The sequence below is a fragment of the Zingiber officinale genome, chromosome 8A (genome assembly GCF_018446385.1).
Source record: "Zingiber officinale cultivar Zhangliang chromosome 8A, Zo_v1.1, whole genome shotgun sequence".
Taxonomy (NCBI): Eukaryota; Viridiplantae; Streptophyta; class Magnoliopsida; order Zingiberales; family Zingiberaceae; genus Zingiber; species Zingiber officinale.
This window is the reverse complement of record NC_056000.1, coordinates 73,211,465-73,235,187: the sequence shown is the minus strand read 5'-3', so window position 1 is coordinate 73,235,187 and position 23,723 is coordinate 73,211,465. Positions and strand designations below refer to the sequence as shown.

Genomic DNA, 23,723 nt, shown 5'->3' with positions numbered 1-23,723 from the left:
TTTGCTGATAATATAGCTTACCCTCACAAGTTTTGGGGTAAGCCTGAAGTTATCAACAAGACATTCATCATTTCCTTTAATGTTCGATTTTTACATTCGGCAACACTATTTGATTTAGGTGAGTAAGGCGTCGTTGCCTGATGGATAATACCAGATTCTGAACAAAATTCATCAAATGGTGCACCATATTCTCCACCTCTATTGCTATGAATTATTTTAATTCGTTTATTAAGTTGATTCTTAATTTTCGTTTTATAGGTTCTAAAAGCTTTTAAGACTTCGTCTTTACTTCTTAAAAGAAAGACATAACAGAATCTCGTGTAGTCATCGATAAAAGTAATAAAATATTTTTTACCTCCTCTAGTTTGCACGAATTTTAAGTCACATAGATCACTATGTATTAACTCTAGAGGAGTCGTTGACCTTTCCACTGAATGAAAAGGTAGTCTCGTCATTTTTGCTTCCATGCACACTTCACATTTGTGTGTTTTGTTCATATTGACATTTGGTAATAAATTTAACTTGACGAGACGTTTAAGAATATTATTATCGACATGCACAAGTTGATCATGCCATAAATTAAAACACTTAACAACGTAGTTGGAAGCTTTTATTTTATTACCATCAAAGTCAAGGTGTACAGTCATTACAACCATTTTGAATAGACTCTGTTTTAAGTACCTCTTACCTATGAATACACCATTCTTCGTAAGTACAAAGTTGTTTGACTGGAACACTAGTCTGAAATCGGCTTTAACAAGTGTCGATCCAGAAACTAGGTTCTTCCTGATGTCGGGAACATGGAGCACATCAATGAGCGTTAGCTCTTTCTCAGACGTCATTTTCAGAACAACCTTCCCGAGTCCGACAATTGGGGATGCCGTGGAATTACCCATATAGAGCTTTCTTCCACTTATTGGAGTATACTTGGAGAACATCACCTTATTAGAACAGATATGACGTGTTGCTCCAGTATCGATCCACTATTGCTTCGTGTTATCCATCACCGTGTTGGCTTCAAACACGACCGCAGTGAGATTCAATTACATGTCGTTAGAAGTTATAACTTGGTTAGCAGCATTCTTTTAACTCTTGGTTGGTTTCTTCGGGTGTCTGCAGTCTTTGGACATGTGTCCTAGCTTTCTGCAATTGTAGCATGTGCCCTTGAATTTCTTGCCTTGAGCCTTCTTTTTGGATTGGTTCGGCTTTTTGGCTTTTAGCTCAGCTAGGTTCGACATCTCGTCGACTGCCCACTTTGTTCCTCTGGAGTCGGACATCTTTCGATTATCTTCCTCGATTTATAGCCTTAGGATTAGGTCTTCAAGTCCCATCTCCTTTTGCTTGTGCTTCAAGTAATTTTTGAAATCCTTCCATGACGGAGGGAGTTTTTGTTAGAGTGTATACTAAAAGCCTAGCTTTTATAAACATTTATTTTGAAATAAAGAATCACATTGGTCAAAAATGTCTACATTTATGCCAAGTGTAGTTGTTCAATTAATTTATATTGTAGATAACATGGTGTGTGGTATCACACACAGAAGATCATATTATCAGTTCTTTATAAATTATAAACAGTAGCTCACGACTAAGATGGAAAGGAACAAACCATTGAAATAGTCGTAGTGTAATTAGGTGTTAGTTTATCTTGACTGATAAATTACACTAGTACACTTTGAGTGTACTGAGCAGGACCATTTAAGATAAGTTCTTTTTGTACTGACTTGATAAAAGAACAACACCTTAGTTATTATGGAAGTGTGTGCTCTTAATCCTAATATAATAACAAGCACATATATTTAATATTCATTTCTTTGACTTATCAAACTCCGCCCATGATGACCGATCATGGCCGGTCCCAAGCCCGGATAAAGGAGGAGGGTTGCGTTAGGTTGTCAGCCAGCGTCAAACTATGGCAAATATTTCATGAATGAATCCATTAAACTATTGTGCTAATGCTAGGTTGTTCCCCGGAAGGAACGCGTTGCAGGGTCCGACTGTAACGTCTCGGCAAGGACCGCTACATCTCCAGAACTCGGGTGTAGTGATAAATATGCAAGAGTTCACGTTACAGGGTCCGACTGTAACGTCTCAGCAAGGACCGCTACATCTCCATGAGAATTTGGGTGTAGTGTTAAATAGGCAAGAGTTCTCACACCATAGGTTAGATAAGAACAAATATGATAGGAAAACTAATAATCTAAGATTTGGGACATGGAACATAGGAACTCTCACTCGTAAATCAATGGAGGTAGTAGATATGATGATTAGGAGAAAAATTAATATTTTATGTGTACAAGAGACAAAATGGACAGGTGAGAAGGCAAAGATGATAGAGAACTCGGGTTTTAAGTTATGGTACACTCGAAAGAGTAAAGCAAGAAATGGAGTGGGTATTATTGTAGATAGTTTGTTAAAGGATGAAGTTGTAGGAGTAGTTAGAAAAGGGGATAGAATTATAACCCTTAAGATAATAGTGGCGAAAGAAACTATGAACATAATTAGCGTATATGCACCACAAGTAGGATTAGATGAAGCTACCAAATTAAGGTTTTGGGAGGACTTAGATGAAATATTACAAAATATTCCACCAAATGAAAGGATTTTAATAGGAGGTGATCTAAATGGGCATGTCGGAGTGAAAAATGAGAAATATGAGAGAGTACATGGGAGTTATGGGTTTGGAACGAGGAATGAGGAAGGGAAAACTATATTAGATTTTGCGATAGCATATGATCTTATATTAGCTAATACGTTTTTTAAGAAAAGAGAAGAACACTTAGTCACATTCAAAAGTGGGAATAATAAATCACAAATTGACTTTCTTATGGTTAGGAAGAAGGATAGAAAGATTTGTAAAGATTGCAAAGTCATCCCTGGAGAAAGCTTAACTACCCAACATAGGGTAGTAGTGTTGGATATACGCCTCAAACATAGTATCAATAGAAAGAAAATATATACAATTCCTAGAATTAAGTGGTGGAAGTTAAAGGATGGGAAGCAACATATATTTAAAGAGAAGGTAGAAGTACAAGCATTAGGTGAAATATACGATGACTCTAATACAACATGAGATAAGATGGTATTAAAGTTGAAAATAGTAGCTAAGAGTGTCCTCGGTGAGGCAAAGGGGCATGCACCGCTAAATAAAGAATCTTGGTGGTGGAATGAGAAAGTACAAGAGAAAGTGAAGGAAAAACGAATAGCTTATAAGGAATTATATATTTGTAAGAACGAGGAAAATTTAAAAAAATATATAATAGCCAAGAAAGAAACTAAGAAAGTAGTGAGTGAAGCAAAAAATGAAACTTTTGAACGGTTATATCAAAAATTGGATACAAAAGAAGGGGAAAAAGACATCTATAGAATAGCTAAAGTGAGAGAAAGAAAAACAAGAGATCTTAGCCAAATAAAATGTATTAAAGATAAATGTAATAGGGTATTAGTAAGCGATGGAGAAATAAAAGAGCGGTGGAAGAGGTATTTTCATCAACTTTTTAATGAAGGTTTAGGAGACCAACTTAACTTAGGTAATTTAATTAGGTCAAATGAGCATCAAAATTTTAATTTTTATCGTAGAATTTAAACTTTAGAAGTAAAACAAGCTTTAAATGAGATGCACAATCGAAAAGCCGTTGGACTAGATGATATTTTGATAGAGGTATGGAAGTGCTTAGGGAAACAAGGTATTGAATGGCTTACAAAATTATTTAACATGATATTGAAAACGAAAAAAATGTCTAATCAATGGAGGATAAGTACTCTAGTTCCCTTATATAAGAATAAGGGAGACGTACAAAATTGTGCAAACTAAAGGGGTATTAAACTAATGAGTCATACTATGAAACTTTGGGAAAAAGTAATAGAAAAAAGATTAAGGAAAGAGACCATAGTGACAGAAAATCAATTTGGGTTCATACTTGGAAGGTCGACAATAGAAGCTATACATCTTCTTAGACAATTAATTGAAAAATATCGGGAGCAAAAACAAGATCTACATATGGTATTCATTGACTTAGAAAAGGTATATGATAGAGTCCCAAGAGAAATTATATGGAGAATTTTAGAAAAGAGAGGTGTTAGCGTAACATATATTGAACTAATTAAGGATATGTATGAGGATGTAACGACCAGAGTAAAGACTTCAGGCAGAGTAACTGAAGCATTTCCAATAAAGTAGGGTTACATCAAGGATCAGCTCTAAGTCCCTATCTTTTTACATTAATTATGGACGAACTCACTGCACACATTCAAGACACAGTACCGTGGTGCATGTTATTTGCAGATGATATTATTTTGGTAGATGAGACACGTGAAGGAGTAAATGCTAAGCTAGAATCTTGGAGGGAAACACTAGAAGGGAAAGGTTTTAAGCTTAGTAGATTAAAGACGGAATATATGGAATTTAAGTTTAGCAATATTAGAAATAATGAAACAATTGTTAAGATAGGAGAGGACGAGTTGCCTGGAACCGAGAGATTTAAATATTTAGAATCATTTTTATAAAATGATGGAGGGATTGAGAGAGATGTCTTACATAGAATACAAGCAGGATGGGTGAAATGGAGGGGAGCGTCGAGTGTTTTATGTGACCGTAAAGTACCTCTTAAACTTAAAGGTAAGTTCTATAAAATCGCAGTTAGACCTGCTATGTTATATGGAGCTGAATGTTGAGCTATTACTCGAGAACATGAGCAGAAGATGAGAGTTGCAGAGATGAGGATGTTAAGGTGGATGTGTGGACATACGAGGATGGACAAAATAAGAAATGAGAGCATTAGAGAGAAAGTCGGATTTGCATCTATTGAGGAAAAACTCAGAGAGACACGTTTAAGATGGTAAGGACATGTACTTAGACGACCAATAAATGCTCCAGTTAGGCGATGTGAAACTATGATAAACATGCATATAAAACGAGGAAGAGGAAGACCAAAAAAGACTTGGTTAGCAACAATAAAACAAGATAAAATTTATTTAAATATAGATGATGCTATAATAGGAGATAGAGCTCAATGGCGTAAAAGGATTCATACAGCCGACCCCACCTAGTGGGAAAAGGCTTGGTTGTTGTTGTTCTTTGACTTATCAAAGGGTGAGATTTAGCTCGATAAATCAATAGACCTGATAAGTTGGGAAATGATATTACATATAGTGTGTGTTGTTGATTATAGAAGGAAATTATGTCTTAGTAATCTAGGTTGATAATGTCCCCAAGAGGAGCTCATAAGGATTGTTATCTTAAACCCTGCAGGTGGATTTAGTCCGACATGACGATAAGGTTGAGTAGTACTACTCTTGGACTAAAATATTAATTAAATGAGTTGTCAGTAACTCATTTAATTAGTGGGCATTCGACATCTTAAACACAGGGAGACTAACACACTCATAATAAGAATGAGCCTAAAATGTAATTTGGGATTGGTGCGGTAGTTCAATAATAATTCTTTAGTGGAATGAATTATTATTGATGAAATTAAGTTGGGTGTTCGGTGTTGGGACCTTAGATGGCTAGAGGGGGGTGAATAGCCTCTTTGAAAAACACTAAACACAAATTTCTTCAAGAACTTTGTTAGCACAGCGGAATTAGAAAACTAAAACAAGAAAGCACAGCACACTAACTCAGAGATTTACGAGGTTCGGGGATAACTTGCCCCTACTCCTCGGCGTGTCCGTAAGGTGGACGAATCCTCTTGATCTTTCGGTAGATCACACCCCGGAAGCTATCCGGCTAAAGGATTCTCCTTCTCGGTGGAGTAACCTCTCCACAAAGTCTTTAACAGCAGTAAGAAATTAAGCACAAGACTTACAGTAGTGGCTCAAGTGAAATGATCAAAGGAAGCTCACAGCCACAATCAGCGAAGAACAAGCACACTGCTTCAATCTTCCAGAGAGTTTTTTCTCCACAGTGTTTTTCACAGCAAGAGCACAAAAAGCATTATCTCGAGAGCCTCTCCTCTCCACCTTCATATGCCTCTCTGCTCTGTAACGGATCTCTGCCAAACCTGCAGCAAATCCCTGCAAATCCCTGCAACCGTCCACGACGTCGCCAATCACGCTTCTTCCTTGTCTGATTGTCTCAGCTCCCACCAATGGCATCCTCGTTTCCACTGGTACCTCTGAGCTTGAACCTATCAGCACAAGTCAAGCTGATTTCGACCAAACGGCTGCCAGCAGATCGCAAACGAGACGTTGCTACCAAAACTGGTTTGTCCGCAGCGAGACACAGCAAAAGCTTTTTCGTCGCCTTCTACTAATGATCCTTAATTTGAATTCACCCAACATCAAGTAATCTGTAACCTGTAACTTCGTGAAAGCTTACAGCAGATGGTTAGAAACGAAATAGGTAAAAAGCAATTGCGAATCAGAAACAATAAGAGAAAGCGCATGCAAAACAAGCCATACTGTGGATCGGTCAGCAGACCGATCCACGCTTCTATTTATCGTCACTGATCGGTCTGGTGACCGATCAGGTGCTTGTCTGATCGGTCCCAAGACCGATCCACCCCTTCACGCGAATCTGCCACCGAAGCCTGATCGGTCTGTGGACCGATCAGGACTCAGCTGGATCGGTCCGTAAGACCGATCAGTATCCACCCAGCGCTACTGAGGATCATCTGATCGGTCCCCGGACCGATCAGTATCCACTCAGTGTGCTACTGAGTGTTATCTGATCGGTCCCCGGACCGATCAGTATACACTGCGGTTATCGAGTTTTGCTCGATCGGCCCCGGACCGATCAAGATACACTCGATGTGCTCATCGAAGTTTTACGATCGGTCCCGGACCGATCGAGATACACTCGATGTGTTATGAGTGTTGCCCGATCGGTCTGCGCAGATCGATCAGAACCGGATCGGATCTCTGCACCGATCACCGTACATCATGCCCGGATCGGTCGCAGACCGATCCAAAGCCGTGAGTCTCGAGTCAAGCTTCCAAGCTTGCTGCCCTCACCCCTGACGGTCCAGAGAGCGTGCTACCGAACCCTCTCCGACCATACATGCCAAGCTTCCACACTTGGACTTCCCAATTGCCTGGTTTCACTCACCAGGACTTTCCAATTGCCTGGCTTCACTCACCAGGACTTTCCAACTGCCTAACATCCCAGTTAGGACTTTCCCACTTCACTCACCAGGACTTTCCAACTGCCTAACATCCCAGTTAGGACTTTCCCACTGCCTGGCTTCACTCACCAGGACTTTCCCGTGCCAAGCTCCTCGCTTGGACTTTTCCCAATCAGGTCAATCAGGTTAACCAAGTCAACCTTGATTAGTAATTAATCTGAGTTAATTTAATATCTGATTCAAACTTAAATCAGTGTCAACATCAAAACAACATCCAGGTCAGACTGTATCAACAATCTCCCCCTTTTTGTTGTTTGACAACACAATTTAAGTTTAGATCAGAAAAACTCTCATATCCATAATTTCAGGGAAATTAAGATCTCCCCCTAAGATGGATATAACTCAGTTACCTTCTCCTCCTTTTTTTTTTTTTTTTATATTGATTCAAAGAGGTCAAATCGTCTCTAAACTTAATTATTCTCTCCCCCTTTGTCAAACACCGAAAAGGTGTAAAATAATGAATAAGACTGACAAGCACCTCCCCCTTTTAACCAATAACGCCTCAATCTTAATCCACATAAAAAAAACGGTATATGAAAAACAATGGCATATGAAACATCATAAGTGTATCATGAATAGTGAAGCATCATAAATAGCATGAATATAAGAAACACAGCTAACATCCAGTTCAGATAAATGTATCAAAGACATAGTATCAACAAAACAATCAAAACATAGAGAATGTCAGCCAACATCCTCATCAAGAGGATCATCCGCAGCATCAGCTGGAAGAGTGGAATCCTGAAGAGGCATGCTGCTGCCTGAGGGTAGCTCGCCCGCGGAGTGCTGAGGAGGTGGATGGCCGGCCATCCATCCTAGAAATGCCTGATGTGTCGCCAACTGCTGTCTCTGTAGAGTATCGAAGCGCTGATCAATCTGGAGGCGCAGGCCATCGAACTCTGCAGCCACCATCTCCTCGTGGCGGTCAAACCGGCTCTCCAGCTCAGCGATCTGCCAGCGCAGATCTGGATCCTCCTCGCCATATGCAGCAGCAGCAGGAGGACGAGCAACCTGTCGTGGAAGTGGTAGCTCACCCAGTGCCCTCCCATCCTTCCACCTAACCTGCCCATCCTGACTTAGGATTCCGGACTTGGAAAACGCACGTTTCCCAAGTCGATAATCCTGCCTGACCATCTTCACTATCCTCCCCCTAGAGACGTCAATACCCATGGACTCGAGCCAATCAGTAATTATATGCCCAAAAGGCATATAGATGTTGTCGCCGCTCGGTTCGCTATGGGATATGATAGACATATAGACACTCGACATAATATCAAAATCTAGACGTCGACGTAACCCATAAAGCATCAGATAGTGATATGGTCGAATTTCTGCCAACGGTTTAGAGGTGATAGGTAGAAGACATTGTGTGACAACTTTGAAAAGGATGTAGTCAGGAGCAGAGAGTCTAAGGGCTGCAAATGTAGGAAAGTCGTCATCTAACTCATCTAAACCATCCAGTCTCGGATGACCAAAGAAGTACTCATGGATTGAGTCAGAAGAGACATTAAGAGGATGAGGTACGGGTTCAGGCAAAACAGGATAGATGGAGAACACCGTCCCCGAACACAAACGACAACCTAAATACTCAAAGAAGGCAATTATGTTGAGATCAACGTTTTGCTTAGCCACTCTTGTTCTATAACTACCATCAGGAGTCTGATGAAGGTTGTTATAGAATTCAGATACTAGATCAAAGTTGATGTCCCTTTCTAGAAAAACCAAAGAATCGAGCTTGTAGTAGGCAATGGTTTCTAAAATAGAGGGACAAGATTCCTGCATGAACTTCTTATCAACAGATCGACAAGGGAGTAATTTGAAAGTCCTCTCCTTAAATGATTTTTCAAATTGTTGGTTGGGGAATCTCCCCGAACTAGCCGGTTGAGGTCGGGAGGTAGCAGGAGCTTTGGACTTGGATTTGGATTTCTCGGTTGGTTCCTTAGAGGTACCCTCACCACTAGTGGGTTTCTTCCTAACCATTTGGACAATGGGAAACAAAGAGAGAGCACCGGCCATGGGCAAACCACCAAACACAAACCACAGTCACCGTAAGAAACGTGAACTGCCAAAGACAATAACAGTAGAGATTAGAGATCGAGAGATTACCTCGGTGCCATTTTGACCTTCGGCTTTTAGAAGACGATGGGTCGAGAATACGGGAGGAAGAAAGGGGCGTCGGTCGGCTAGGGTTGTGAGAAAGAAGAAGATCGGGAAGAGAGGAGGTCGAGGATTTAATGAGGGGTAGCGCACAGTAATCTGATCGGACGGCCGTCCGATCGATCGATTTTAACGCACACAAAGGGTCCGATCGGTCCCTTGACCGATCAGAAACCCTCGATCGGTGCTCGGATCGATCGGGGCCTTCGCGAACCATAGAGAGCTGATCGTCCTGACCGATCGAGAGATCGAACAGAGGTTGAAGAGGTTGAGACTCTCCGATCGTCCCTGGACCGATCAGATGTGAATCGTCGTGTGATCCTGATCGGTCCTCGGACCGATCATTTGTGATTGTCGCGTTGCGAACCTCTGATCGGTCCTCGACCGATCGGTGAGCCAATGAAGCACGAAGATATTCGAGGACCCCATCGGACCGTGGACCGATCAGAGTCTCTGATCGGTCGTGAGACCGATCGATGTCTGATAATTCAGATTTCGATATCTGAATTCGAGCAACCGATTTCGCAGTCGTTTCTCTCGAGAATTCTGAAAATTCAGAACTTCTCAAATTCAGAACACGTAACTTAAACATCTACGAACAAGAACATTTTCTAATTGCAAGCTCTGAAAGTCCTAACATTCTAGGTTTTTTTTTTATTAAGTTACAAGTTAGTTTCAGACATTTCAGAGTTTCAAAACCTGAAATATCCAACCCTGTCATGTTTAGTTTCAAATTTGTCAAAATATATCCTAAATTACTATTCTTACATTATCAACTCATCTTATCATTAAAGATACCAATCCAAAGTATCAATCAACACATCAATCATGATTAGATAATTTCTAGACAAAAGTCCAACCAAGATTCCTGGTTGGAATATATGAGTAAGATCTAGGAGTCAAATACACATGAATTATGTAATGACCTTCCCCATACTCAATTTATGTCTCTTCAACCTACTTATTCAAGGGATGCATAGTACATTTTGAATAAATTGGTTGTTCCTAGCATCTCACCCCATTTCTAGCAAACAAAAACAATTTGTTAAACCTTATCGTTTGTGTGAGATGTCCCCAAATTGCCCAAATCAGTTTCCCAATTACTCTTGTCATTTTAATAGTCCTTATTGATCATGGTGAAGTTCTAATGACCTAAGGAGCCAAACACATTCCCAACTCCCTCCTTAAATGACTAAATTCATTCTCCGGAAGGGGTTTTGTGAAGATATCGGCTAGGTTTGACTTTGACTCAACATATGTGAGCACAATGTCTCCCCTAGCTACGTGATCTCTTATGAAGTGATGACGCACTTCAATGTGTTTGGTCCTCGAATGATGGACTGGATTTTTAGTTAGGTTGATTGTGCTAATGTTGTCGCATAGCACTTGTACACCCTTATAAGAGAGTCCATAATCCTCTAGGGTGTGTATCATCCACAACAACTGTGATACACTCTCTCCCATGGCAATATATTCAGCCTCGGTCGTGGAGAGAGCAACACAATGTTGCTTCCGACTTGACCAACTAACTAAACATGAACCTAAAAATTGGCAACCTCCACTCGTACTTTTCCGATCCAATTTGCACCCAGCATAATCGGAGTCGGTATAACCTATCAAGTCAAATGATTCAGTACGAGGGTACCAAAGACCTACTCTAATTGTGCCTTTAAGGTATCTCAGAATTCTCTTAACTGCAATTAAGTGAGATTCCTTGGCACAGACTTGATACCTAGCGCACATGCCCACAACAAAGAGAATGTCTGGGCGACTAGCTGTGAGATATAGAAGACTACCGATCATGCTTCTATATTGCGTTAGATCAACTGATTTTCCACTCTCATCATTGTCAAGACGAGTGCTCGTCGCCATTGGAGTGGATACTTCCTTAGAATCACTCATTTTGAATTTCTTAAGCATCTCTTGAGTGTATTTTGCTTGATGGACATAAATGTCATCTCTAGTTTGTTTGATTTCTAGTCCAAGGAAGAATGTCAATTCTCCCACAAGACTCATTTCAAACTCACTTTCCATGTGAGTGATAAATTCATTTAAATAGCCCTTGTTATTTGAGCCACAAATTATGTCATCGACATATACTTGGGCTACAAAAATATTTTCACCATCTCGACGAAGAAATAGTGTTGGGTCTATTTGACCCCTTACAAAACCCTTTTCTAATAGATAAGTCGACAACCTTTCGTACCAAGCTCGAGGTGCTTGTTTTAGCCCATAAATAGCTTTCTTGAGCTTGAACACGTGGTTTGGAGCTTCGGTATTCACAAACCCCGGTGGTTGTTCAACGTAGACTTCTTCTTTAATGAAACCATTTAAGAAGGCCGATTTAACGTCCATTTGATAGAGCTTGAAACCTCTATGTGCAGCAAAAGCTAGCATTGAACGAATGGACTCCAATCATGCCACAGGAGCATAGGTCTCATCATAATCGAGGCCTTCAACTTGACTATAGCCCTTGGCTACTAGTCTTGCCTTGTTTCTTACTATCTCTCCCTTTTGGTTTAACTTATTTTTGAAGACCCATTTAGTTCCAATAATGGTGGTCTTCTTAGGTCTAGGAACCAAGTCCCACACTTGGCTTCTTTCAAATTGACCTAACTCATCTTGCATAGCTATGACCCAATCAGGATCATGCAATGCCTCATCAACTAGTTTAGGTTCGATTTCTGAGATCAAAGCAACCTCATTCGACTCATTTCTGAAGAATGATCTAGTCCTAACCCCTTGTTGGATGTCTCCCACAATCTGGTCTTGTGGATGACTAGAGACTATCCTAGATTGCCTTGGAGTTGGCGGTGCCTCATGAGTGGTCTCACTCGGCACAGGCAAGAGATCAGATTGAGCCCTTTCTTGCCTTTGCTCATCATCTTCAGAGTCAACTTCGACTCTTCCAATGTTTTGATCATTCAAACTTAGATTTCTAAGTTCGAATTGAATTTCTCCTACATCCCTTGATTGATCATTTGATTTAGGGATTTCTTCAAATGCTACGTCTGAGGACTCTTCAATCAATTTAGTCCTCTCATTGTAGACTCGATAGGCTTTCTTGGTAAGAGAGTACCCGACCAGTATCCCTTGATCAGCCTTAGCCGTGAACTTCCCAAGATGGTCCTTGGTGTTTAAGATAAACACTTTACAACCAAACACCCTAAGATGTTTAATTGTAGGCGGTTTCCCAAACCAAAGTTCATGGGGAGTCTTTCCTAAAAACCTATGTATTAAAACTCGATTTTGCACATAACAAGTCAGTATTCACCGCTTCAACCCATAAGTAGCTCGGTAGTGAGTACTCATGAAGCATGCTTCGTGCAGCCTCTTGTAGGACTCGGTTCTTTCTCTCCACAACCCCATTTTTTTGTGGGGTCCTTGGAGTAGAGAACTCATGCCTATATCCCTTTTCTTGACAAAACTCTAAAAACCTATGATTTTGAAATTCCCCACCATGATCACTTCTAATGGTTTTAATTGTTGTCGATTTTTCATTTTCAGTTCTTCTACAAAAGGAAATAAAAATATCTATAGTTTGGTCCTTATGTTTCAAGAAGAAAGTCCATGTGTATCTAGTAAAATCATCAACGATTACCAAACAATATCTACTTCCATTCAATGATATTACACTACTGCAATCAAATAGGTCCATGTGCAATAAATCTAAAGCAGTAGATGTACTTACATTGCTTTTACCTTTATGGACAGCTTTTGTTTGCTTACCCTTTTGACATGCATCACATAGTTTGGTCTTGTGGAACTTGATGCTTGGTAAGCCTCGCACTAATCCTTGGTTGGCCAACTTCGAGATGTTCTTCATGTTTACATGTGCCAATCTTCTATGCCATAACCAAGACTCTTCTTCTTTCGACATGAAACACTTAATCAAAGCATTAGTAGCACTTTTAAATGATACTTGATAAATATTGTCAACCCTTGTGCCTACTAGTACCGTGTCAAGTGTGTCAATGTGTTTAACCAAACATTGACTTGAATGAAATTCAATTGTGTAACCCGTATCACACAATTGACTGACACTTAGGAGATTAAAAGTCATCCCCTTGACTAGAAGGACATTCTTGATATGAAGACATTCGGATATATGAATGTCTCCAATTCCTACAACCTTAAGGCTACCATTATTACCAAAAGACACATTACCTCTACTTTTGTTTTGAATGGTAGTAAACAGTGATTTGTTCCCAATCATGTGCTTGGAGCATCCACTATCAACAAACCAAGTTGATAGATGCTCCCCCTCGACCAATGCCTACAATACACGAAAAATAGAGGTTTTAGGTACCCAAATCTTGGGACCTAATGCTTCTACAACGAAAGACCTAGGAACCCATGCCTTGGTCATACCTTTCCTAGTTCCATGAACTCTAGAAACATGTGATCTACTATTTTGAGTTCTAGATATTAGAGAAATGAAACTCGACTCCTTGGGTTGATACCCTAACCCGGCTTTGTTGTAAACTGCCCTTTGGGCATTTAGAATCATGTCTAGAGTCTTAGAGCTAGTTGAGAATTTCTCAAGCATTTTCTTGAGTTTCTCAACCTCACCCTTTAAGGCCTTGTTCTCATCCTCAAGGACTTCTAGATGTAGGTCATCGACCTCATCTTCCCTAAGGGTCCTTAAGGTTTTTACTTCTTCTTTCAACAATTTATTTTCTGTTTTTGACTTTTTAAGCAATGTAGATAAGTGAGTGATAGTTTTATAACACTTTTCTATATGAGAAGAGGTTACCTCTTCATCATCCGAAGATGATGAAGCCGTGGTTGAAGCGCTTGAGTCATCACTCTCGGATTCTGACTCTTCCCTTGCCATGAGTGCCAATTGCCGAGTGCTCTTTTCCATCTTCTCTTCTGCCTCCGATGAGCTTGATGAGGACTCATCCCAAGTGGCCTTGAGAGCCTTCTTCTTCTTGGCTCTTTCCTCCTTCCTTTTGGCTCGTTCCTCCTTCCTCTTTAGTTTCGGACACTCGCTCCGAATGTGTCCTTTCTTGCTACACTCATAACATGTAACATTAGATTTATCAAAATTTTGATCATTAGTTTTACCTTTTCCTTTGTATCTTCGGCCTCTTCTCATAATCCTCCTTACGAAGTTCGCCATCTCGCTTGATGATGATCCACTTTCATCATCGGATTCGGAAGAAGAGGTGGATGAGGAAATCTCCTTTTCTTTCTTCTTTTCCTTCTTCCATCCTTGCTCTTTGGTCCTGCAAATAAAGCAATACCCTTCTCTTTTTGACCTTTGTTAGCAAGCTCATGAAGTTCCATCTCACAGAAAAATTCATCTAGTTTAACAATGGAAAGATCCTTGGATACCTTGTAGGCATCTACCATGGATGACCACAAGGCATTCCTAGGAAAAGATTTAAGAGCGTACCTTACTAGGTCACGGTTTTCTACCCGTTCATCCACGGAGTGGAGACCATTGATGATCTCCTTGAATCTCCCATGAAGTTCACTCACCGTTTCATTGTCCTTCATGGTTAGATTTTGGAGCTGATTCAAGAATAGGTCCCTCTTGGCAATCCGAGAATCTCGAGTTCCCTCTTGGAGCTCGATGAGTTTGTTCCATAGGTCTCTTGCACTTGAGAACGGACCTACCTTGACGAGTTGGTCCTTGGCGATTCCACATTGCAAGGTGACCATAGCCTTGGCATCGGCTTGTGCTTTGCGGAGTTGTTCGGTAGACCACTTTGACGACTCGAGTTCCTTACCTTCTTCATCCTTTGATGGTGTGAAACCTTCCTTGACTGAGAACCACATGGCTATGTCGGTTTTGAGGTAGTACTCCATGCGGCCCTTCCAATATTGAAAATCTGCTCCTTCGAAGTAAGGTGGACGGTTGGTGCTAAATCCCTCCTTCATGGCCATTGTTTTGCTCTTCGGGTTGTTAAGCCGAAATGAAGAGCACCAGGCTCTGATACCACTTGTTGGGACCTTAGATGGCTAGAGGGGTGAATAGCCTCTTTGAAGAACACTAAACACAAATTTCTTCAAGAACTTTGTTAGCACAGCGGAATTAGAAAACTAAAACAAGAAAGCACAGCACACTAACTCAGAGATTTACGAGGTTCGGGGATAACTTGCCCCTACTCCTCGGCGTGTCCGTAAGGTGGACGAATCCTCTTGATCTTTCGGTAGATCACACCCCGGAAGCTATCCGGCTAAAGGATTCTCCTTCTCGGTGGAGTAACCTCTCCACAAAGTCTTTAACAGCAGTAAGAAATTAAGCACAAGACTTACAGTAGTGGCTCAAGTGAAATGATCAAAGGAAGCTCACAGCCACAATCAGCGAAGAACAAGCACACTGCTTCAATCTTCCAGAGAGTTTTTCTCCACAGTATTTTTCACAGCAAGAGCACAAAAAGCATTATATCGAGAGCCTCTCCTCTCCACCTTCATATGCCTCTCTGCTCTGTAACGGATCTCTGCAAAACCTGCAGCAAATCCCTACAAATCCCTGCAACCGTCCACGACGTCGCCAATCACGCTTCTTCCTTGTCTGATTGTCTCAGCTCCCACCAATGGCATCCTCGTTTCCACTGGTACCTCTGAGCTTGAACCTTTCAGCACAAGTCAAGCTGATTTCGACCAAACGGCTGCCAGCAGATCGCAAACGAGACGTTGCTACCAAAACTGGTTTGTCCGCAGCGAGACACAGCAAAAGCTTTTTCGTCGCCTTCTACTAATGATCCTTAATTTGAATTCACCCAACATCAAGTAATCTGTAACCTGTAACTTCGAGAAAGCTTACAGCAGATGGTTAGAAACGAAATAGGTAAAAGCAATTGCGAATCAGAAACAATAAGAGAAAGCGCATGCAAAACAAGCCATACTGTGGATCGGTCAGCAGACCGATCCACGCTTCTATTTATCGTCACTGATCGGTCTGGTGACCGATCAGGTGCTTGTCTGATCGGTCCCAAGACCGATCCACCCCTTCACGCGAATCTGCCACCGAAGCCTGATCGGTCTGTGGACCGATCAGGACTCAGCTGGATCGGTCCGTAAGACCGATCAGTATCCACCCAGCGCTACTGAGGATCATCTGATCGGTCCCCGGACCGATCAGTATCCACTCAGTGTGCTACTGAGTGTTATCTGATCGGTCCCCGGACCGATCAGTATACACTCAGTGTGCTACTGAGTTTTGCCTGATCGGTCTGCAGATCGATCAGGCAACTGGATCGGTCTACAGACCGATCAGCCGTGCCACTGTGCCACTGGATCGGTCTGCAGACCGATCCAAAGCTGTGAGTCTCGAGTCAAGCTTCCAAGCTTGCTGCCCTCACCCCTGACGGTCCAGAGAGCGTGCTACCGAACCCTCTCCGACCATACATGCCAAGCTTCCACACTTGGACTTCCCAATTGCCTGGTTTCACTCACCAGGACTTTCCAATTGCCTGGCTTCACTCACCAGGACTTTCCAACTGCCTAACATCCCAGTTAGGACTTTCCCACTGCCTAGCTTCACTCACCAGGATTTTCCAACTACCTAACATCCCAGTTAGGACTTTCCCACTGCCTGGCTTCACTCACCAGGACTTTCCCGTGCCAAGCTCCTCGCTTGGACTTTTCCCAATCAGGTCAATCAGGTTAACCAAGTCAACCTTGATTAGTAATTAATCTGAGTTAATTTAATATCTGATTCAAACTTAAATCAGTGTCAACATCAAAACAACATCCAGGTCAGACTGTATCAACATTCGGGGCAAACACGGGAAGCTTAATTTCATCGGAAGACCAAAACCAATTCCTCCTCTCGATCCCTATCGTAGCCTCTTATTTATAAAGTATTATACCCACCTATATCCACCTTTATACCCACCTTTATACCCATCCTAAGGTGGTCGGGCAAGCCTTACTTGAAGCCCAAGCAAGGGGTCGGCCAAGTTAATCCTTGGATAAACCAAGTGGTGGTCGTCCCTAGCTTGAGTCCAAGCTTAGGTGGTCGGTCACATTATATTTTTCTTATGTGGATCCCATGGTTTTAAAAGAGAGTTTAAAATTTAAGTCTTTACTTTTTATAGCTTTCTACAAAAGATTAAGAAAAGATATGATATTTTTCCTTATTTGTAGATTGAAAGGAAGATTTTAATTTTGAGAAAACTTTCCTTTTTGTAACCATGTTCATGATTTAAAAAAGAGTTTTAAAATTATAAAATTTTCCTTTTATAAGTTTCTACAAAGGATTAAGAAAAGATTAGATATCTTTCCTTATTTGTAGATTGAAAGGAGATTTTAATTTTAGAGATAATTTTCCTTTTTTGAAAACATCCACATGTTTTAAAAGAGATATTTTAATTTAAAGAAATTTCCTTTTATAACCAACCATGAAGGGATAAATTATTAGAGAAATTTTTATTAAAAATTTTCAGAAACAAATTAGGAAATTTTAATTCTTGTATTAAAACTTTCCTTGTTTGGAGCTTGTAGGTGGCCGGCCATGTAGATAAAGAAAAGGAAATTGATTTTTAAACAATTAAATTTTCCTTTTCATAGCAAAAGGAATTAAGGAAGTTTTTATTTAAATTTGCTTATTTGCCAAGACCAAGGATTATAAAAGAGAGGGTAGGGGTGCCTTCATAGCTAACAACTCTATTCTATTTTCCTCCCTCTCTTCCTGGTGGTGGTCGGCCCTTGCTTCTTGCTCTTCTCCTTTTCTCTTCCTCCTTTGTGGCGGACGGCATCAACACAAGAGGAGTCCTTGGTGGCCGGTTCTAGCTAGGAGAAGAAGGAGAGAAAGGAGGCTTTGTTTCTAGCATCCCTTGGAGCTTGGTGGTGGTGGCCGAACCTCACATCTCTTGGAGTTTTTTGTGGTGGCTGAAACTAGCTTGGAGAAGAAGGAGCTTAGGTGGTTCTCATCTCGGTAGATCGTTGCCCACACAATGTCTGAGATAAGAAGAGGAATACGGTAGAAGATCAAGAGGTCGTTGTATACAAAGAAAGGCGCTTCCTTGGCTATCAGGATTCATAAACTCTAGTACTTAGCCTGGAGGTCTAGAGTTCGAATCCTGGGGAAGGCAAAAATCCACTGGTCAGGGGTGGGAAGACCTAGTGAGTAACGACACGGCCGAGGGTTGTCGGTTGACGACATAAGGGGTCGCCAGTTGGGCCGCCGAAGGGGCCGGTCGTTACAATTCCGCTTGCGATCCAAATCTAAACTATTAAGAACAGATAAGTTAAATTTGGAATCAATAATGTTAAGTTCCGTTTACGATTCCTAATTTAATTTCTAAAGAACACAATAGGTTGTTTAGGAAAGGTTCGACACTTATACAAAATTTTTGTACAGTGGAACCGGTACGATCTTCCTAGGACCAACCAACAGTTTCTCGATTACCACAGTTACTTTGAACAACTCGTTCAGCTTCATGCCTTTGGCCTCCAAATCATGCATTATCAGTTGCATGTCTTGAACTTTAGATGTCACGCTCTTGGAATCCATCATCTTGAAATCTAGAAACCGTCCGATGATGAATTTCTTCAATCCTCATGTGTTTTCGGTTTTGTATTTCTTTTCAAGTGATTCTCACAGAGATTTTGTTGTTTCCATTGAACAATACACGTTATACAATATGTTGTCCAATGTGTTGAGAACGTAGTTGCAGCACATGAAATCTCTATGCGTCCACGTATCGCTGCAGCCTTATTATCGGACTTGCCTTCTGTAGCAACCGGCGGGTCTTCATGAAGAAACCGTACGAGGTTTAGCGTTGTCAGGTAGAATAGTATCTTTTGCTACCATCGTTTGAAGTCGGTTCCATTGAACTTCTCCGGCTTTTCTCCGTGTGGAATGACGGTCGAACCATTGTTGATACTAGCCATCAGTCTGCACGATTAGAATTCGTCTTAAAATTGTTGGGATCTTTATTTTAGTGCAATCTGAGTATGGGCAGAATGATGATATATCACCATTTTGGTTCAGTCGAGGCTAGAGTTAGATTCTATCTCTTTAAGATGAATTTGTCCCGCACACGGTGCTCACGGAACACGATAATCATCTCCCAAGATACAACGACTTTATCTTGCGATAGCAGCACTGCAAATCGCAAGACCTCCGAATCGAAAAAGACTTCTCGAACTCTCCAATGCAAGTATGGAATACAATGCTTACTTTGCTTGGAAGGAATTGAGTGAGTGAAATGAGGATGTGAGGGACTTTATTTGTACTAAATGAAGGGGTATAAGAACCTCTTGATTCAATTAGATCTCATCAATCCATTTTGAATTGGATGATATAAATTGCATCCTTTCCTAAGAGGCACACTACCTCTTCATAAGATAACACCCTTTAACTATCCAAAAGGCACTTAAACCTTTTAATTTCTCATTTATAATTTCTAACATTTTCTTGGGCACACTTCAAGGAAAACAACGATTAGCGTCCGAAATTTCGGTCGCTAATCGATTGCTAATTATACTTAATTTAATTTTTATGATTAATATTAGTGATGATGAAATTTAAGTTTCATCGCTAATATTATAACAAACTATTTATTTCTGTCGCTAAATCAGCGAAGGAAATAAAATTTTCGTTGCTAATTTTAATTAAAATTTTTACAAAATCTTCCTTACTTGAGATATTTCAATTATGTTTACATTTAACGATATATGATACATTCAATAACCATATTAAACATCAACATTCAATAGTTAACTCAACGATACAAGATACACTTCACGTTCAAATCAATTACATTCAACATTCACAAACACATTCAAATTCATTACAAACTACACTATCAACAAATCAACGTTCATGTTTAATAAAAATAATATGATGCTTTACCATCACCCTAATGACAACTAAACTAATAATTATAGTGCCACAATGTTTAATAAAAATAATAATATTTAAATCATCAAAATTAATATAATTCAAATCCATTACCCCCAACCCAAATCTAAATAATTAATACATCAATCATCATCACATCTCTTTATAGTAAGTATAATACAATACACTATTAAAAAAAGTAAACACATGATTTAAGCTACACTATATTTTCTATTTAAAATTAATTCTGCTCATATATTAATCTAAAGTTAAAACTACTTATCAAAAGATAAAATAATTGATCCACACAAATTTAAATACATATACTTTAATAAGAATATAGTATCAAATCCAATTTTTAATGTGCTAACATTTTATCTATATTATTACTGAAAAGATATAATACAATTAAAAATACATATAATATCAAAATTAATTGAATCATTTTTCATATTTTATGAGTGATAAACAAAAAAAAAAAAAAGTTAAAGGTAACATACATTAGAAGAACTGCTATTATTATGAGTTACTTATTTGGAGCGTTCGAATCTTGATTCTCTTATGTGTCAAAATCATGTGGCATTTGAAAATTTGGACTCCATCGATATATGAATTTTTGCATTTGCCGCTCTACTAACGTCTTGGTCTGATCTTAAATCGACTGCTCCCTACTTACTCAAAACTGCTCTAATGCTGTGAACTGATCTCTCAATTCTTGGTTTTCTTGTGTTAATGCTTCCACTTGAGTAGATGAAAAACTAGGATGACTCTTGAGCCTAGGAGCCATCACATGATATTAGAGCTAGATGAGGTTGCGACCAAGCTGAGGCTGGCCAAGATTGTGGCTAGGGCTAAGGCCATGGCCGAGCTCACAGCCAAGATGGGGTCGGCCGAGCTCGCCGCCAAGGTTGAGGCAAAGGCCCAGCTAGCATCCGACCAACAGCTACCGGCCAGGCGAGAGCCGGAGCTCACACAGGCCATGATCACCAAATGATATCTTAGACGTACACTACCTTTTAATTTACAATAAGACGATGTGGAGAAGGAAAACTGTCATTATCGAGTTAATGTCTCACATTGCTGCACTCCCCAAACTAAATCAAACCAGCCATTATTTTAAAAAGCCTATCTCCAAACACTTTCTGTGACCTAATCAAACCCTAGCTTTCACGTGAATCACTGGCATCGTAGCCCGTAGCCATGGCCATGCATGCATGCATGGCGGGCGTCGAGCCATGTCACCCTTCCAGTGCAATCTCTCCGTGCATGCCCACCCTCACATTCCATGCGTGGCCTTCGCAGGCTCACTCGTGACCCTTTTCCTCCATTTTTATCGAAACCTCTTGCTCAACTTGATGCCGTTTCGTTCCATCACGCACAACTTTTTGGACATGATTGGTCAGGAATCTCGGGCACGCCCTAAAAGATCACGTAAATTTTGATAAATACTATTGATTTAGTGCTATATTTTGATTATTTTCTGTAAGGTTCCTGCAAATTCGATCCGACTACATGATGCATGCGTGCATGAATGCATGCATGGCGTCTATAAATACGCCTTAAAGGGTTTGGTTGGGGTTATAGCTAAGACTACTGTTTAGGGTTTTATATATATGAAGTCCAATCCGATCTCAGCTGCTCAAACGGCGCCCAACGGGGAGATGCTCGTCGTCGCCAATTCCTACGCCAAGAGCAACTTCGAAGGCCTGCAGCGCGCCATCTCGGACCTCTCCCTTCAGATCAGTAAAGAGGCGGCGGCGGCGGCAGTGGCGGCGTCGACGGACGCGTCCAAGCTTCCGCCGATCGCCGAGGTGGAGGACGCCAAGTGCGAGTGCTGCGGCATGTCGGAGGAGTGCACGCGGGGGTACATCCGGCACGTGCGTGACAAGTTCGCCGGCCGGCTGGTCTGCGGGCTGTGTGGGGAGGCGGTGAAGGAGGAGGCGGCGAAGAATGGCGGGAGGCAAAGGGAGGCGGTGGAGGCGCACATGAGCGTGTGCCGCCGGTTTAACCGAACCCACCCGGTGCAGCTTCAAGTGGAGGCGATGAGGGAGATCTTGAGGAAGGCGGCGAGAGGTGGCCGGGTGGCGAGAGGCTGCGAGGCCAAGAAAGAATGCCTCACCAGGAGCTCAAGTTGCATCCCGGCCATCAGTAAGGAGATGAACAAGTACTGCAACTGCAAGAAGAGTATTAGTTAACTGATCATTAGGCACCTTCTGATCAAAGAATAACCTAATTAAACTTGGGGGTTTTTCCAAAGTTACTATAACAACTTTATCTAAACTTGTTACAACATGTAACTAAGTGTACCCGAAATTGTTGCAACATGTAGCAACTTTGGTATAGTCAAATTGGTTTATGTTGTAGTAGTTTTGAACAAAGTTGCTACAGGGATGTTTTTAAATGGAAAATAGATTGAAACACTGCTTTATAAAGTACCCATTTAGTTAGATGTAGATTGTCTATAATCTATTATCATGACTCAGCTATTGTAAAATAAATTACTTAAACTTGTGAAAAATTAATCTCTGAAATTTGAATTGATGCTTTGCAATTGGAATACAAACACAAGTTTGAAAACTCAAGAAACATTCTCTTCTCTTGAGTTTTCTTTTCTTCTCTGATTCTCTAAAGAGTTCATTTATCCCTCTCAACCGAAGCTCCACCTCAATCTCGTCTAAGCACTCTAGAGTCAAGATACCAGTATATTGTTTTATAACATGGGGAAGGTTTAATAACTTAATGGCAATAAATTAAGCATGGTGATCAAACAAGTAAGCATTATTTAAAGATTAAAAATAAGAAATTTGACATGATGAATGTGAAACAACATTTTTGAATTGACACTAGCTATCATTCTAGTACTATCAGATTTGTGTCTACTTGATTGAAACTCACATTTTAGTTGACTAGATTATATAAAATTTAGAATTCTAAATTAAAAAATATCTAAAAAAAAATCTTCTTTTTCTTCTTTTTTTGAAATTTTGCATGCACCATATTTAGTGCCATAAACATATAAAAAATAATTTCTCATGCAAATTCATCAGATTAATGATTTTGGCATACAATAAAAGTAGTTCAAAAGTTTCAATAGTTTCCGTGTGAAGCTATGTATTATATTTTATGATTAATTGTTATATCAATTTGATAATATGTATATAATCAAATAACATGGCGCATGGTTAAACCTGAATTTGATGGAATCCTATTAAATGGTGCATAAGCTTTATTGATACGGCGCATGTTTGTGGGGTCAGTGCCCCCTTAGATGGGTCTAGTGGCTAGCACATGAGGTGTTGCCACCAATGAGGTATGGGGTTCGAATCTCGACAAAACCGAGGTAAATGCCTCCCTTATGTGCTACTCACTATTCCAAAGGCTAGTAGCCGCCCGTGATTTACCTCCTCCGTGTTGACCTGGGACGGGTTGGCGGGGGCGCTGGGGGTGAGCGTATTCGCCTTTTGCCAGCAATGTTTGTGGGGTCAGTAAAATGATGTGACTAGGAATCAAGACCACAAGAGGGTCAGAAGTCAAGCTGACGTGAAGGTCAGGAGGGTCAGAAGTCAAGCTGACGTGGAGGTCAAGGAGGTCAGAAGTCCAGCCTCCGTGGCCGGTCAGAAGTCAAGCTTACGTGTAGGCCC

At 40.6% G+C, this 23,723-nt stretch overlaps 1 protein-coding gene across 1 annotated transcript; it reads left to right on the top strand.

The window, feature by feature from the left end:
* The first annotated feature begins 21,690 nt into the window (after nucleotides 1-21,690).
* On the top strand, nucleotides 21,691-22,384 carry LOC122012745. Its single transcript, XM_042569386.1, has one exon. The coding sequence runs from the start codon at nucleotides 21,696-21,698 to the stop codon at nucleotides 22,275-22,277; it is 582 nt and encodes a 193-aa protein (XP_042425320.1). The 5' UTR covers nucleotides 21,691-21,695; the 3' UTR covers nucleotides 22,278-22,384.
* Nucleotides 22,385-23,723: the final 1,339 nt, after the last annotated feature.

Bases quoted from the DNA above. Each gene is read 5' to 3' on its own strand.
- LOC122012745 (XM_042569386.1), top strand. From the start codon at position 21,696: ATGAAGTCCAATCCGATCTCAGCTGCTCAAACGGCGCCCAACGGGGAG.